This window comes from Psittacula echo (genome assembly GCF_963264785.1).
Source record: "Psittacula echo genome assembly, chromosome: 18".
Lineage (NCBI taxonomy): Eukaryota > Metazoa > Chordata > Aves > Psittaciformes > Psittacidae > Psittacula > Psittacula echo.
In genome coordinates, this window is record NC_137754.1 from 1,435,030 (window position 1) to 1,449,697 (window position 14,668).

The window sequence follows — 14,668 nt, forward strand, 5'->3', positions numbered from 1 at the left end:
ACATCATCCCTTCAGCACAGTATCTCAAAACAGGTAAGACAAGTTCCTTCCTGGCTATTACATATGACTATCACTGATGTGAATAACAGCTCTGCACACATGCCTAAGTGCAGGATCCACCTCCTAATGACCAATACTATGCAGAAGCAAAAAGAACAAGAGCACAACCATTAAAAAGTCACTTCTTTACTTTACTTCTACTTTACTTTCAAACTGTAGATACAAAATCCCTACTATAATAAGCAATCACTACAGAACTGAGAGATTAACAACGTTCTTTCTTTTTCTTGTAGACGTATCCAGCTGTGGAAAGACAAAAGCTAGGACAGGAAAAATGCTACCAAGATGAACACAACTAGATAAGCTCTACAAATGTGAAACAAGGTGTATATCTAGCTATAGTTCGATCATAACAGAAAGGACAAAGAAATAACCACCCAGAATTCTAGTCATAACAACAGGGAGAAAAGTTAAAGAGGACTGATACCTATTCATAAAGATTTTCACTTCCAACTTCTTTCTTAGTATCTGTTAGTTCTTGCAGACTAAGTGTCCATAATTACCACACACACACATTTTATTTTCTTAGAAGTAGTACAATATCCCTGTTATTTTTCTAACAAATACCTACACTAGGGAGTATGTAACAGATGCTGAACACCTTCAAGTTGCATCCCACAGATCATGAAGAGATTAAACTCCAGAAGGATTTAGGGGACTATTGAGTAATTCTGTATGTCTGTTCACAACCCCTAAACGCATGTTATACCTCTAAGGGATTACCTTTTGAAAACACTACAACTGAAATATGGTTACAGTAGTCTGTTCTTTCGAATTTGCAGGCTCATAATTTAATAAGCTACTTGGACAAGCAGCTGTTGATTATATTTTTCCAAAATGCTGTACACAAGTGTCTGATGACTATTTCTCTCACTATTAACACATTGAAAACACGAAATGAAGTTCTTGAAAAATTCTAATTAGCTGTTATTGGGAGTACACATTTTGCATGCTAGATTGTGAACTACAGAAATGAGTATCTTAAGCATATTTATAAGTGTTATTTATACCCACACTATAGAGAAAGTTTTAAAAAGGGTTATTTATAAGGCTTTCAAAGTACACGTAGGAGTGCACTGTACAAGTGCATTGTTTTATCATAATGATGCCACAGCTTGTACAAATATTCAGCAGCCAAATATTAAGACAGCTATCATTAAAATGCATCACAGATAGAAATATAACATCAATATCAGTCGTATATATTATTTGCTACTACAGTTAACCTCTAAACACTGGAAGTGCAATGTGCTTTATATGAAGAAAATAAAAGCACAAAGTAATGGAAAGTGTATTGCATAGATGATTCGGGGTTTTTTCCTTCTGATTGTAAATGTGGTAACCACAACAACATACAGGCAAAGCTTAGATAACATTACGAAAATCCTTCCATCTCTATCCTAGACCACACACAGTTGCACACGTAGATCATAAACCCAACCATTCTCACTAAAATAAAAAAAGGGAAAGTTTATCAAAAGAATGCTCTTCCTGTCTTCTTGCATTAATAGCACTACCTAATTTACACAAACACTCCTCACGTTCACAACAAACCACCTCACTCTCTGTTCAGCTAAGAAGATACCATTTTGTATTACTGATTACAACAATAAAAACACTAAAAGCTTCGTTCCTGTGATTAATTTCTGGAAAGACTTTTGCAAGTTAAATCAACCTTTCAGATGTCTTTCTCCATTGCATTCACCACAAACAATGTCAACACAGAAAAAGATTATGTTTCACCTGTATTTAAAACAGAAGCTGTTGACAACGCTACTTATAACCACCAGAGTCCCAAATGATTTGCAGGCCAATACTCCTACTCATTGTCCCACAGTTCCTTTCAAAATGAAATTCTGACTATAGCATATTCTCCATATATATTATTTACACACACACACACACACACATCTTATGTTCATACATCTTCTCATTTAGGATAGCAAGCAAAATAGTTTGACAGCTATCACTCATCAAAACATCTCTACCATTCCCTAAAGTTCATGTTTCAAAATCTCAGAATACAAAGGTTTGAGTTTCAGACTGTCAGACACTTTCCTTCCTTATAGGCAAGGATGTTCAACGTTAAAGTAACAGAAAAGCTCACCTCTCCTGGATTTGCAGCCAGAACAGAGTACAAAGGTAGCAACTCATTGACGTGTCACCCCATATTGCTCTGAAGTAACAGCTGAACTACAGTACCAGAGTAGGCCTAAGAAATCTTGTCATTCCAAAACTCAGCAAACTGAAAATTTCCCCAGTCTTTACACCTTCCACAAGTTTTCCAAAGATATCAAGGCCTAGAGTTTTGGCCACTGTATTCACAAGGCAAGGACTAAACATTTCACCAGTATTTTATCTTCCTAATTGCCTGATAATCCCCAGAGTACATTTAATTGCGAGTATCTTGCAACCTGTAGATTACATCATAACAATGATGAGTCACTCCCCTTTTAACCCTACCCTCAGTGTTGAGACTCCTTACAAGTTAGGACTGCTCCACATGAAACGCAATGACCAAATGGGACTGTTCTTCCACAAAACACTGCGCTAATTCTCCTGCATTCAGTGTTTCCACTTGAATGGAATAAAAACCCTTTTGAGAACAACAATTCCAGTTCCCCCCCCCTCCCCTTTTTTTTCTCAGGCACACTATGGGACTCCTCAATGCATGCACAATGCAAATAAGGCAAACTTCCTTTGAAAGAGTGATTAATATGCAAAGACAGCCTGCTTTTTCATGGGATGTGAGGAACCACCACCAAGCATTTCCAAATTCTGAGGTTTCTTCAATTATTCCCAGTGTTTATTTTAAACATAAGATTATGCAATAATACCACACATTAAGACCAATTTGCCAATATTGTGTAAACACTACCAAACTGGCTGTTCATCTTTTGTGTCATATTTAAATGCAGCCTTCAATTGCCTAGATATGAAGGCACTGAAAAGAAAAAGACTTGGATTTTTGAATCCTCTTCATGTTAAAAAGTCTGCATTTAAACCCTACCGCAAAGAACTGCACTATTTTGTTTTCAAGTAATGTTTAGGGGGGGTTTAAATAAATCATGAACATTTACAATCTTATAAACTATTTTAAATTACAATTAACTTCTGAACAAATATGCTGCAGTTCCAGTAACATTTAAAGTTACAATACATGAAACATCTGGAAAAGCCCATTCAGACGTGGAGACATAAATTTTCTATTTCATTTGCATACAATTCTCATCAGTATTTTTTATCATTTATCACCTGGTCAATTACACTTTCTATGTACAACTCAGCCACTACAATTTTCTCCCATGGGAAAGACCTTTCCATTTCAAGATCTGATATACCATACTCTGCCCAAAATGTAGTCTGAATGTGTTAAGTGACATTCACTTTTTATTCTAACTTTGTATTTCATACATTTCCTTTAAAGGCCCCTTCCAACCCAAACTATTCTATGTTTCCCAACCTTTTCACACTGGTTTAAACAGTCCCTTTCACATCCATTAACCAACATGGTAAAATATTATTATAAACAAACCAGTAACCAGTAACTAACATTCTTGTTTATCTTAAAGATTTCAAGGTTGATACGTATCACTGATATAAGCAAACAAAAAGAAAAATAGGTATTTAAATAACCATCTATCAGCACTATTTTATAGCAGTAGCTATACTAAAATCACAGAATCATTGAGGTTGGAAGGGATCTCTCGAGATCATCTAGTCCAGCAGGGGAAGGCAGCTACAGCAGGTAACGCAGGAGTCTGTCCAGATGGGTTCTGAATATCTCCACAGATGGAAGCTCCACAATCTCTCTAGGCAGCCTGTTCCAGGGGCGTGTTTTGTTTTCCTATATTCTGACAGGATTTTCTCTATCCCAATTTGTGATCATTGACTCCTGTCCTGTCATCATTGGATGTCACTGAGGGAAGCTTGGTTTCCTTCTTCATTCCCTCCCATTAGGTATATATCCACATGAATTAAGATCCCCTCAAGTCTTCTCTTTCCAGGCTAAATGGTCTCAGCCTTCTCAGCCTTTCCTCGTACAAAAGATGCTCCAGTCCCTCCTGCATCTTTGCGGCCCTTCGCGGGACTCACTCCAAGAAGTCTGTATCTTTTTTTGCAAGGGGAGCCCAGAACTGGACACACCACTCCAACGGTGGCTTCACCAGTGCCGAGTAGATGGATTTTAAGAAAATTAACCTGTCTTGTGTACTTTTAAAATCAATAGCTAATTGTCAAAGTACCTATCCTGATTTACTAAGACCCAAATATTTTAACAGTCTTAAAAACTTACCTATAAAGAAAACCACAACATTTTTATTCAAGACATTCTGGAACACTTAAAATGGTCAAGATTTTCTCTACATGCAGTCTGCCCTGGCAAACAATAACCTCATAATGTGATAGATATTTGTGTTAACTCAAAATAAATCAAATGGTCTCTCCATTCCAAGAAATTCACCATTTCACTGGATTTCCAAATTATTTTCCACATCATTCTACCAAGTTTATACTACATCAGGCAACTCCCAGTTTTCACAACACACCCTGCAGATCCCTGTATCTGTCTTCTCATAAGATCTAGGATGCAAATAGCTAAAGGATTAGCTACAACACGTATCATGTTACTGTCTAGCCTGAACTTAATTTTCTTGCATCAGATTTACAGATATAGGGCTTCCTCCCTGCCATCATTATAAATTGCTCACAAAAATAGTTGTAGGATCAGTTTCTGCCATAGCCTGGTTCGGGGTCCCTTTGTGACCTGGTGTCAAGCCAACTGATGCCAAGTTTACTACTGACTTCTGTGGACATCCTGTCTTACAGACCTTTACTTTAATACCTTACTTTTCTGGACAGGGAAGAAACACAGAACCAGCACTAAAAAAAGTGAACAATCAAAGAGTTGAACTGAAAACCTCCCCCCTAATTTTTAAATCTCAGGTCTCATTTTGAACACAGAGGAGAAAGTTGAGACATATTTATCTTCAGGTGCAAGCATGTTATTTTCTGCAAACATAACATGGCTCCCTTGTTTCTTCTGCAAATACGCAGGTCTAAATGATTACTTGATATCCATACTGATTAGTCACTTTTAAAGTGTGATGGCTTAAGAATTTGGATAACTCATCCAGCTATTAAGCACAGTACTATGTGAATATACCCACAGCTGCTGCTTCTTGAGAGACTCTAGTATCTTAAAGCAATTTGCACTTGCTTAGCAGGATAAACCTTCCATTGTTAGCTGTTCTCCAAAAATTAGCTTTGCCATCAACAGCTGCCTAAAGATCTGAAGTTATCAGGACTAAGGCTATTGATGTTCTACATTTGTCTAAACTATTAATAGTTTCGCTAAGTATCTGCATATATCGCTTGAGATAAAATGAAAACTTCAGATGCAAAAGCACACAGCGAGGTCCAAAAAATGCTATAACAGAAACTGTCAGGTAGCCTTTAATCATTTTCAAATACACAGTCATCTACACTGTACACCTCAACATGTTATGGCACAAGCTTTTCTTTCTTTTATCCTTGGAAGATCTAGAAGCTACAGGTATGGTTCACTGTATAGACAGCAATTATCTGCCTTATCATCATCTTGGACAGATACAGGGGAAGGTCCTGGACTTGAACTGAAAGTGGAAAAAGAAATATTTTAATGTGAAGTTGATCCTTGATTTTTATCCATTCCACTTTCTTTAGGCACCTATATTGTAAACTAAAAACTACAGAAAAACCTTCCTCTGGTACTTAGTAGTGACTGCCTCAGACATTTATAAACGCAATCTATCAGAAGGGCCTGACAGCCTGCCATTTGGCTCTCACGGTAACTTCAAAAGGCAATGTTCCTAATGAGCAGCTGCAGTGGGGAAGCTGCATTTCAACACCATGAACTGAAAGGGCATAATGGCACTACCGCCAAACCCACCTAATTTACATCCCTTTGCATTAGCAAGGGCTTTAAACGATGATAATGCGTTTTCCTAAACAAAAGAAGCCAGAGCCATCATAGATCTGACCTTTAAATTTGCTTCTGTGATTTTTATGTCTCAAAGTCTATTTGCCTGGTGGCTCTTTTTTCCCCTCCAGGCCTTGAGTGTTGCGATGATAACTGACACATCAGTCCTATGAAAACATGCGCAAAGGACACCACTCAGGAAAGTGGAGATGCCTGGGAGCTGTAGTTCTCTTTACAGACACACCCTCATTCAAGTCACTCCCAGGCATTCTCCTTGGTTTAGAAAGCTATTGTAAGAAACAATTTTATTTCCTGAATGTTTTCAAACTTTTAGATTTACGACTACATTGCTTTACTTATTTAATCTCACATTTCAGATCTCTGTGAGCATACAGAATTGGGCAAACAACAAAGACACCATCTTTTCACTGCACCTGAAAAACACTGTAATGGCACCTAGCTGAATTCTTTCTGATAGTTCCCTGCATAAAAGCTATGATACACACTTCTGAAGAAGATCACTTCTCCCAGTCTGCTTACACAGGCATTTATGGAAGTTCATAATATCTTACTATTTTCAAGTTGTGAGTTAAGTGTACAACAGAATTATTATTGGTAGATCAAATCATATTGAAGTATACTGCCGTGCTAAACCAATGCTTCAAAACCCACGTAAGAAAAACAATAAAGGAATTTTGTGTTCTCTATATAAACAGTATCACCAGGTGCGTTAAAAAAGGAGTTAAAATGCAGGATAGCCTTTTAAATGGCAAAATAAAATGTGCTTTTGTCTCTTACTAAAGCTATGTTTCTGTTCCTCACAGACTGATGGCAGCAGATGCACTATTCCCTCCTCCTCCCCCATCAATTGGTTCTGCTTTCCTGCCAGCAAGTCAAAATAATTCTATAGCACTACCCCCCAAAAAAACCCTGAAACAACAAAACAACCAAGCACATACACCCCACCAAAAAAGAAACAACCAAAAAAAAATCCCACACCATGCGTTTCCTATCAACAAGAAACCAGTCACTTATACCCAATGGCAGAGAAGTCCACCATTAAAACACATTTCTGGAGACGAGCCATGAAAAGTAAAGGCGCTTTCATCCTGGACAGCAGCCACAATCTTTAACACTCAAAACCAGGGTATTCAGTAAATTACTGTTACAGTCAATATACTTAAAAAAAGAAAAAAAAACCAAAACCAAAACCACACCATTCCCAAAATCGAACAGTTAAGCCAGGCCTTTCCAAGTTCAAACATCAAGAGGATAAAATTTATACAAAATACTCTCTGTTATTTAGGAAACCATACTTCTTAGGATGTAAATGAAGGAAGGGGAGCCACCTATAAATCAGCTTGCAAATTATTAAAAAAATGTTTTAATTCAGTAGTAGATTAAATAAATCATCACTATCACAGGCCAAAATGTGTACAAAATGTAGAATTATTCTAAAAGATGTAAAGGCATCGTTTTGTTCTGAACCCACCATGTAACCATGGCTGAGACAACAGTCTCTTCAGGGATTCCTCCCTATAAGCATCTATCTCTTTCCTCCTCTTACATTTAAGCTACTATAAAGCTGTAGTTAGGGTTTCTTTATTAGCATCATCATAGCTGCTCCCCCCCTTTCACTGACATCTCTTTCAATATCATAGCTTCCAAAGCCCAAAGCAATAACCTTTCTTCTCCCATCACAGATTGTGGTGAGGTCAGCTGGGAAAAAAAGAAGGGACAAGCTTTAGCAGACCAAAGCATCCTTTAGCGTGAAAAGCATAACTGATGTGTTGGGTGCTGTTTTTACCATAAACAGTGCTGCTGCTTTGTTCTAGCTTTTTAATATTTTATTTGGTTTTTGTGTTCTCCATTTTATGCTGATTTCACAGTCCAGTTCCAGCTGTGCAACTCCCTAGGCACTCTATGCATTTGTAATTATTATTATGGGATAAACATGTATTTGAGTGGGGCAAGAGATGAGATGCAGGTAATTTTTTCTTTGCTTACTCTCATCTACTTGCCCTGAAAAAAAAAGAAATGCTTTATTCTCCCCTCCCACAGCTGAGAGAGCCTGTGTGAATGTGTCAAGAGAGGCAATAGCTACAGAATCACATATAGTAGTCTGGCATTTTATAATACTTGAGATCAAGAATGTATGCAGAGATGGTGATTGAAGGGTGTGGCTGAGCCAGATGCAGAGCTGGCTACCGGGAGGAACTGTGCTAAAAATGGAAAGACAACACACCCCCAATTTGTAATTTATACCCTATATATAACATAAAGGTTTAAATTATAACAAAGACAAGCTATACAGTAATGCTTATGACACAGGATAGTTGTGTAACATTACGAACAGTTTTTGGGCTGATGTTAAACAGGTGGCTTGATTTGGCAACAGACTTGAGCACACTGGTGGCAGTGGTCCGCCATGACAGGGGCTGGAACTGAGCCACAAGATAGCAATTCTTACTACATGAGCAGGCAGAGCTACAGCAGAAGTAATTGCTTAAGGAGATAAAGAATCGTCAGTATGGGAATGAGGCAGTGAGTGGTTGTGGTAGTTAAGGACAGCACTGAAGCAAGGGGTGAAAAGAAACTGTGCAGTGAGGTCTGTAGCAGCAATGATGGCAAGGAATAACTGGGGTGATGCACTGGGGTACACTGCAAGGACACAGAAATGGGTACAAGAGCTATCCGGTGATAGCAGGGATTTGGAGAGCAAGCTTTTCTGAGGCTGCAACAGCAGTAATTGGTAAGTAGTTATGAAACCATGAGCTGAGAAATGACTGCAAGTAGTAAAGGCAAAGACAGTTCTGATGTAAAGATAGCAGGGACAATCAGTGTGGGTGCTTCAGGCCACGATGCTTGCCAAGAAGAGGGGGGGCTGGAGAGAGTGTTTGACGAGCTGTAGAACAGGACAGGGAGAAAACACTCATATAGCCAAGAGTGGGCGCAGAAGGCTCTGGGGAACACTTCCTAGCGGGTGTGCGTAAGGACAAGGAGCTTGGGGAGACGAGGCTCGCTGAAGGATAGCGACAGGAACCCGGTCTCGCTGGCAGAGGGGGCGGCGTCAACACAGGCGTGGCCGTAACCGCACCCAACCAACCTGCCGTCTCCCGGGGCAAGGCGGGGCCGGCACCGGGCCTTCACCGACGATAGCGACCCAAGCGCCGCTCGCGCTCGGGGCCGCCCGCTCCCTTAACAGCGCCGGCCCTCTGCCGGCGCCCCCCCGTCACGGCTCCCCTCCGCTTTTCTGCTTTCTTTCTTACAATTGCTCCAGCTCCCGCCTCTAATTGCGATCGCATCTCTCCCCTCCCCGCGCCCGCTGCAATCTCTGCCCCGCACATGCACCGCTTGCAAGAAGGAGGGCGGATGGGCGGCGGCGGAGGCGGACACCGCCGCGTAGCACAGTAGCATCCTTAAGGTTCACAATGAAAGCCGACGCGACAAGGAAAATCCACCGCCTCCTCGCACGGTGACACCATTAACACAGCGCACGTAGCATCCTCTCTGCTTCGCTCGCGTCCTCCTTCCCCATCCCCATTGTCTGGGATTTACTTCACACCGAAAGCCCAGCCCGGGAGAGACGGGTTCCTGCTGCGGGAGCGATTCCTCCCGTCGCACCCGTGGACAGCAGCGCCAGAGAGCAGAAGAAACCGCTCGCTCACACCCTTCTCACCTATCCTCCTCCTCCCCCCTCCGCGTTCTCCTGTCAAATTCGCACAGCCCGAGCCATCTTGCCCCTCCCGTTCCCACGAAAGCCAACAATGTGCGCGAACCAGCGGCCCCATCACGCACACCGGGTGCGGCTGGGGGGGGACCCCACCACAGGCTGTCTCCCTGCCAAACCCAGCAGCAGTGTAAAGCAGGGCAGCGGCGGGGGGGTCCGCCCGACCTCATTGTTTGCTCGGCCGGGTCCCGGCACTACCCCGCCCCAGACCCCAGCAGCTCCCCACTGCCCCGGCGTACCTGCGGTTCCAAGCAAAACCAACGTCCAGGGCAACACGGTGGCTAGCAGCATCGCAGCCGACCGAGGGGACAGGGAACCGGTCGTGAAATAGCCTTTTCCTGCAGTTCGGAAGAAACGCAGCTCGCTTCTCTTACGTTTATTTTCCCTTTTTTCCCTCTCGCCTTCCCTCGCCGCTCCTCCCGCTGCCGGCCGCGCTCCGTCTCCGTTACCGCGCGCTCCCCACACCGCCTTCTGCCGGCTGCGCTTCGGCCGCGTCCCGGCGCCGCCGCACTGACTGACAGGCGGCCTCAGCACCGCGGACCGGATCCCTGCGCCACCGGCCTCGCGCGGCGGCAGGCACCACCGTGTTCTTCCACCCGCGCGCCCCTCAAATAGTACAGCGCAGCCCGCGGACAGAGGGTCTGAAGCTCCGAGGGGCGCTGCAGGTCCCCTGCGAAACGCGGTGCGGATCACGGAGCCGGCGCACGACCCGCGGAGGAGGCTCCCGGACGCGGGCGCGCTGAGGCTTGGGGCAGGGCGGCGGCGGTCCCTTAGCGGGTGACTTATTGCCATAGAGGAGATCAGAGAAATTGATCAGTGCGCGGTTTTGATTTTCTCCCCGGTTTGGCCTGCATATGCATAAGGAAGTACCTGCAGGAAGGCAGGTGGGAAACCTAAGACAGCAAGGAAAGGACATTTTGTCAATACCCTACACTTTGTGCGGGCTTTTGTTCCATTTTTGTATTAGGGTGCCAACCAGAGCCTGCTCAGAAGGCACAGAGCCAGGAGTTCTCACAGTTCTCATAGGCTCAGGAGTTGTCATAGCTTGCCATCTCACTTGTGGCAAAAGCCGGGACAGAACTGTAGGAGAAGAAATGCTGGGTGAAGGAAGGAGGATGCCCACCTTTTGAACCATTTCTGCTAGGCCTCCCTTCACATGGCTCTCTCCAAGTACCCACAACTCACACAGACAGTACACCAAAGCTTTTCTAATGAGTTGCATGTCTGTGCACATATACAAGATATCTTGAAGCTAAACTTCTTGTCTACACCAACAGCAGCAACTCTTCGAGATCTGAGAGGCAGTGGGCAGTCAGCTACAGTATCAAAGATTATGTGAATTCAGTAGCGGGTTTACAGAAAAAAAAGATAATGGTGGAAGTCCATTTTGAACTAGATTTACATTACAATCAACAAAGCGTGTCTTTGTCAGACTATCATGTCTTAACAGTGGTCCTCCAGCAGCTTCCCAAACTACAGGGATTGCTAAGAGCCCTCATTACTTGAGCATAGTATTTACTTGCTTTGGGATCTGTGCTTTAAGGGGGAGAAAGTTCTCAGGAAAAAACAATAAAATTTAAGCTTTCATTTTATTCAGGTGTAGCCTACAGTTTGTGTTTTCATTTCATTAGTATTATAAAAAAGCACTTAAACTGAAGTAGACTTTTGTCATAACATGCAAAATAATTTGGCTTAGTTGGCTAATTGTGGTTGCCATTTAAAATGAAATTAAAAATATCCAGAGTAGTTGGGAACACATAAGGACTGCTAATGACAGACATTTTAGCAGAAAACTGCCAGGTCGAAACCATTTAGGCAAAGAATAGATTGCTTACATAAACTGACAATACCCTTTGAACACAATTTGACACCAGTATTTCAACAATATTATAATTCAGTCAATCCATTCCAGTATTTTGCTGTTAGTGGTCCCAAGGATCATTCCAGGCCAGATCATATTCTTTTATCCTTTTCCGCTTGAGCAATCCCTTCCCCCTTTTCATTTTATAAAAACCTTTCTCTAAAAGAAACAACAAAATTACTTATTGCACTGTGATTGAAAACATGCCTTCTCTGCTCCTTTGGTCTACCTAGCTTCATACTGGATTGATTATCTGCAGAGAGCAACCTTGCTCTACCATGCCATGGGCTATTACTTGACTCCCTCCTCTCCCAGTTCACACCAGTCCCCACTATCCTGCAGACAAACATTCTTGGACTCTGTATTTCCCCTTCACCTCCAACATAAGGTCACTTATCCAGGAAGATGCCAATATTAAATTCAAGTTTTTCTGGTCATACAGATGCTCAGCTCAGACCTTTCTGGAATAGAAAACCAGCCTCTCACTAAGAGTATTTGTTTGTGGTAACCCTCAGAAGAAAACACATCCTTTATCCTGAAAATAGCCAGTCTCTGAAGACATTAGGTAGTGTGCTCTTTATGGTAAGAGGAAAAGTAAGTTTGCATCTGTTATCACACAACTTTAGCAGATTAAATCAACTAGTGGCTGTATGAGAGAGGCAGGATCTCTTATCATCCATCAAACCAGAACATCTTGCAAGACTCCCACCTTGTTTCTCCATCCTTTCAACTGCTGGTTGACAAATGCGAATAAACATACTTGTGAGCCATCTGCTTTCTCCTTGGGTCTCCCCTCGTCTCTGCCATCAACTTTCTCAATGAGCTTGTCCCAGAAAAAAGTAACCCCCCCAAAGATAACAAAACATGATTTCATGAGATGTGCTCTTATTTTATACTGTCTCCACCAGATGGATTTCTGGCACTAGGGAATTTCTGAGTCTCTATCCTAAGCAGTTAAATAAACTCTTTTGCATTCAGCCAGATTAGTGTCCAATCACTTCCTACAAAGAAAAGAGACTGAGTTGCCATACTGTTATTAGTACTGTCAGAAGTAGTTTGTAGAATTAGTTCTGGTTCCCAGAGGTCTTACACAAATGTCTATTTCTTTCCATTCACTACAAAGAACATCCAGATAGACAGCTACCTTGTAAAAATTACACTTATAGCATTCATAATAAGAGATCTGGGAGTGCACGGGTCATTATATATTGAACAAGGAAGCTATAACACTAACTCATAAGATGCAACTATCCATTTTTATAAGCAGACTTTCCTATGAAATCTGTCATCATCTCAGCAATACAGCAAAATACTTGCAAAACAGTATTTGTATGTGTTGAACTGTAGTCTCACAGAGAACATTTAATCTAAGGCAACTCTTTTCCCTAAAAGCTGACATTGCATAACATTGGAACAAGAAGATATGTGAAGAAAGATTGTTACATAGAACTAATAGCATGAATTATTATATGCTGAGTAGTTTGTATTAAAGATACAGTATATCTTTATTCCTATTGAGTAATCCTTCATCCATGACATAGTACTGATCCTCAGGGTAAGTAAAAGAAAGTACTCACGTAGAAGACAGTGTAATAAATGTCCAACTCTGTGACAGAGCAGGGTACAGGAGAAGCAAGGGGCACCATTTCACTTGTAGCAGCATTCCAAGAACATGAATTACATTACCTGAAACATCTCCCCCCACCCCCCTTTTTCTTTCACCATTAGCAGATGTGTATGGGCCATGTGCATGCATTTATTTTCCTTAATCTATAAATTAAAAATGACATATCACACAAATCAATAATTGAAACAAGTTTCAGTTATTGACTTCATTGGGTACTTCGCACAAAAATGAGCAGGCAATTTGGACCAAGTTTTCTCCCAGGTTTAAAACCAGCAGCAATGGTATCTCTATTAAATTAATGCTACTTCTACTATGCAAATACAAGAACAAGTAAACTAGAGATTTAACTATAAAGGCATTTCACAGAGTAGGTGGAACTTCAGCATCATAGAAAGACTACAAAATAACCCTCTGTAGGCAGCATTCCCCTTTTCCTGACATAACTGTTCACTGGTTGGTATTTGAGGCAGGATTATTACAGGAGGCACTGGAAATTCTCTATGACTTGAAAGCATCGTGTGGGGTCAAGAGAGGACTTCAGCTGTCAAACTAAAGAAATAACATAGCAGACAGTTATGTTTTGTAGTCAGTCTTTGAGAAAAGTTTACAATCTAAAATTGCTACTAAGGTCACACCCCAAGGTTCAAACCTGATGCAACAGGACAGTAATAGCCATTGCTATAATGACAGCTGTTGTATGTTCATCATTGAAAAGCAACATAAATAACTTTTATCAATTTGCCCCTTATGCTAGCATCATTAAGGAGAGGTAGTCTGCAAAGAATTACTTGGGGTTTTCTGTGGGAACCATTAGACCCAGATTTAAAAACCACAAAGTAGACTTACTACTTACTTGTAGGCTACAGAAAATGGCCACAATTAGTGGCAAACTAAGGGAATGCACTTCAATAGTCTCTCTGGTCAAACCGTTGCTCCATGCTGCGTATTTATTATGATGGATAACACCACTACACAAAATGCACCTCAAATCAATATTTTTCTTCACAGGTAGGCAATACAAGCACATAATACAAGTCCCTTAAAATATCCTTCTCTTTGTCACAGAGTATTTTGTAAGGGAGTCTTAAAGAAAAAAAAGTATCTTTCCTTTCTCTTTCAGATAGTAAAGCTTTACAAAACTAACTATTAAGGCTCTTCTAGTGATGTCATAAACCACAGGCATGAAGAAGAAGAATTTGAGAGGTAATATTACAGTCCAGAAATTCAGAGTCTTGGCACTAAAAACCTCTCTATACCTGGAACAAACTCTTAACACTGATCTCAGCATTTGTCCCACTCGGGGATTCAGCTTGTCACAGCTGTGCACATTGGTAATTGTTCCATGCACAGAACTAAGAAAATACGCACATGACTGCTGTTAACCCATTCATGAAAATATCCAGGCAAAGAGACTTAATGAAGATAGTATGT

At 41.4% G+C, this 14,668-nt stretch overlaps 1 protein-coding gene across 3 annotated transcripts in view; it reads right to left on the minus strand.

The window, feature by feature from the left end:
- The window catches only part of NCAM1 (neural cell adhesion molecule 1), a gene marked incomplete at its 5' end in the record, with an annotated part of 103,996 nt that extends 93,956 nt beyond the window's left edge, over positions 1-10,040 (minus strand). For all 3 annotated transcript variants that reach the window (XM_080631539.1, XM_080631538.1, XM_080631540.1), the window contains one exon: positions 9,989-10,040. In XM_080631539.1, the coding sequence (XP_080487665.1) occupies positions 9,989-10,040 (52 nt within the window). The remainder of the gene's footprint in view (positions 1-9,988) is intronic.
- Positions 10,041-14,668: the final 4,628 nt, after the last annotated feature.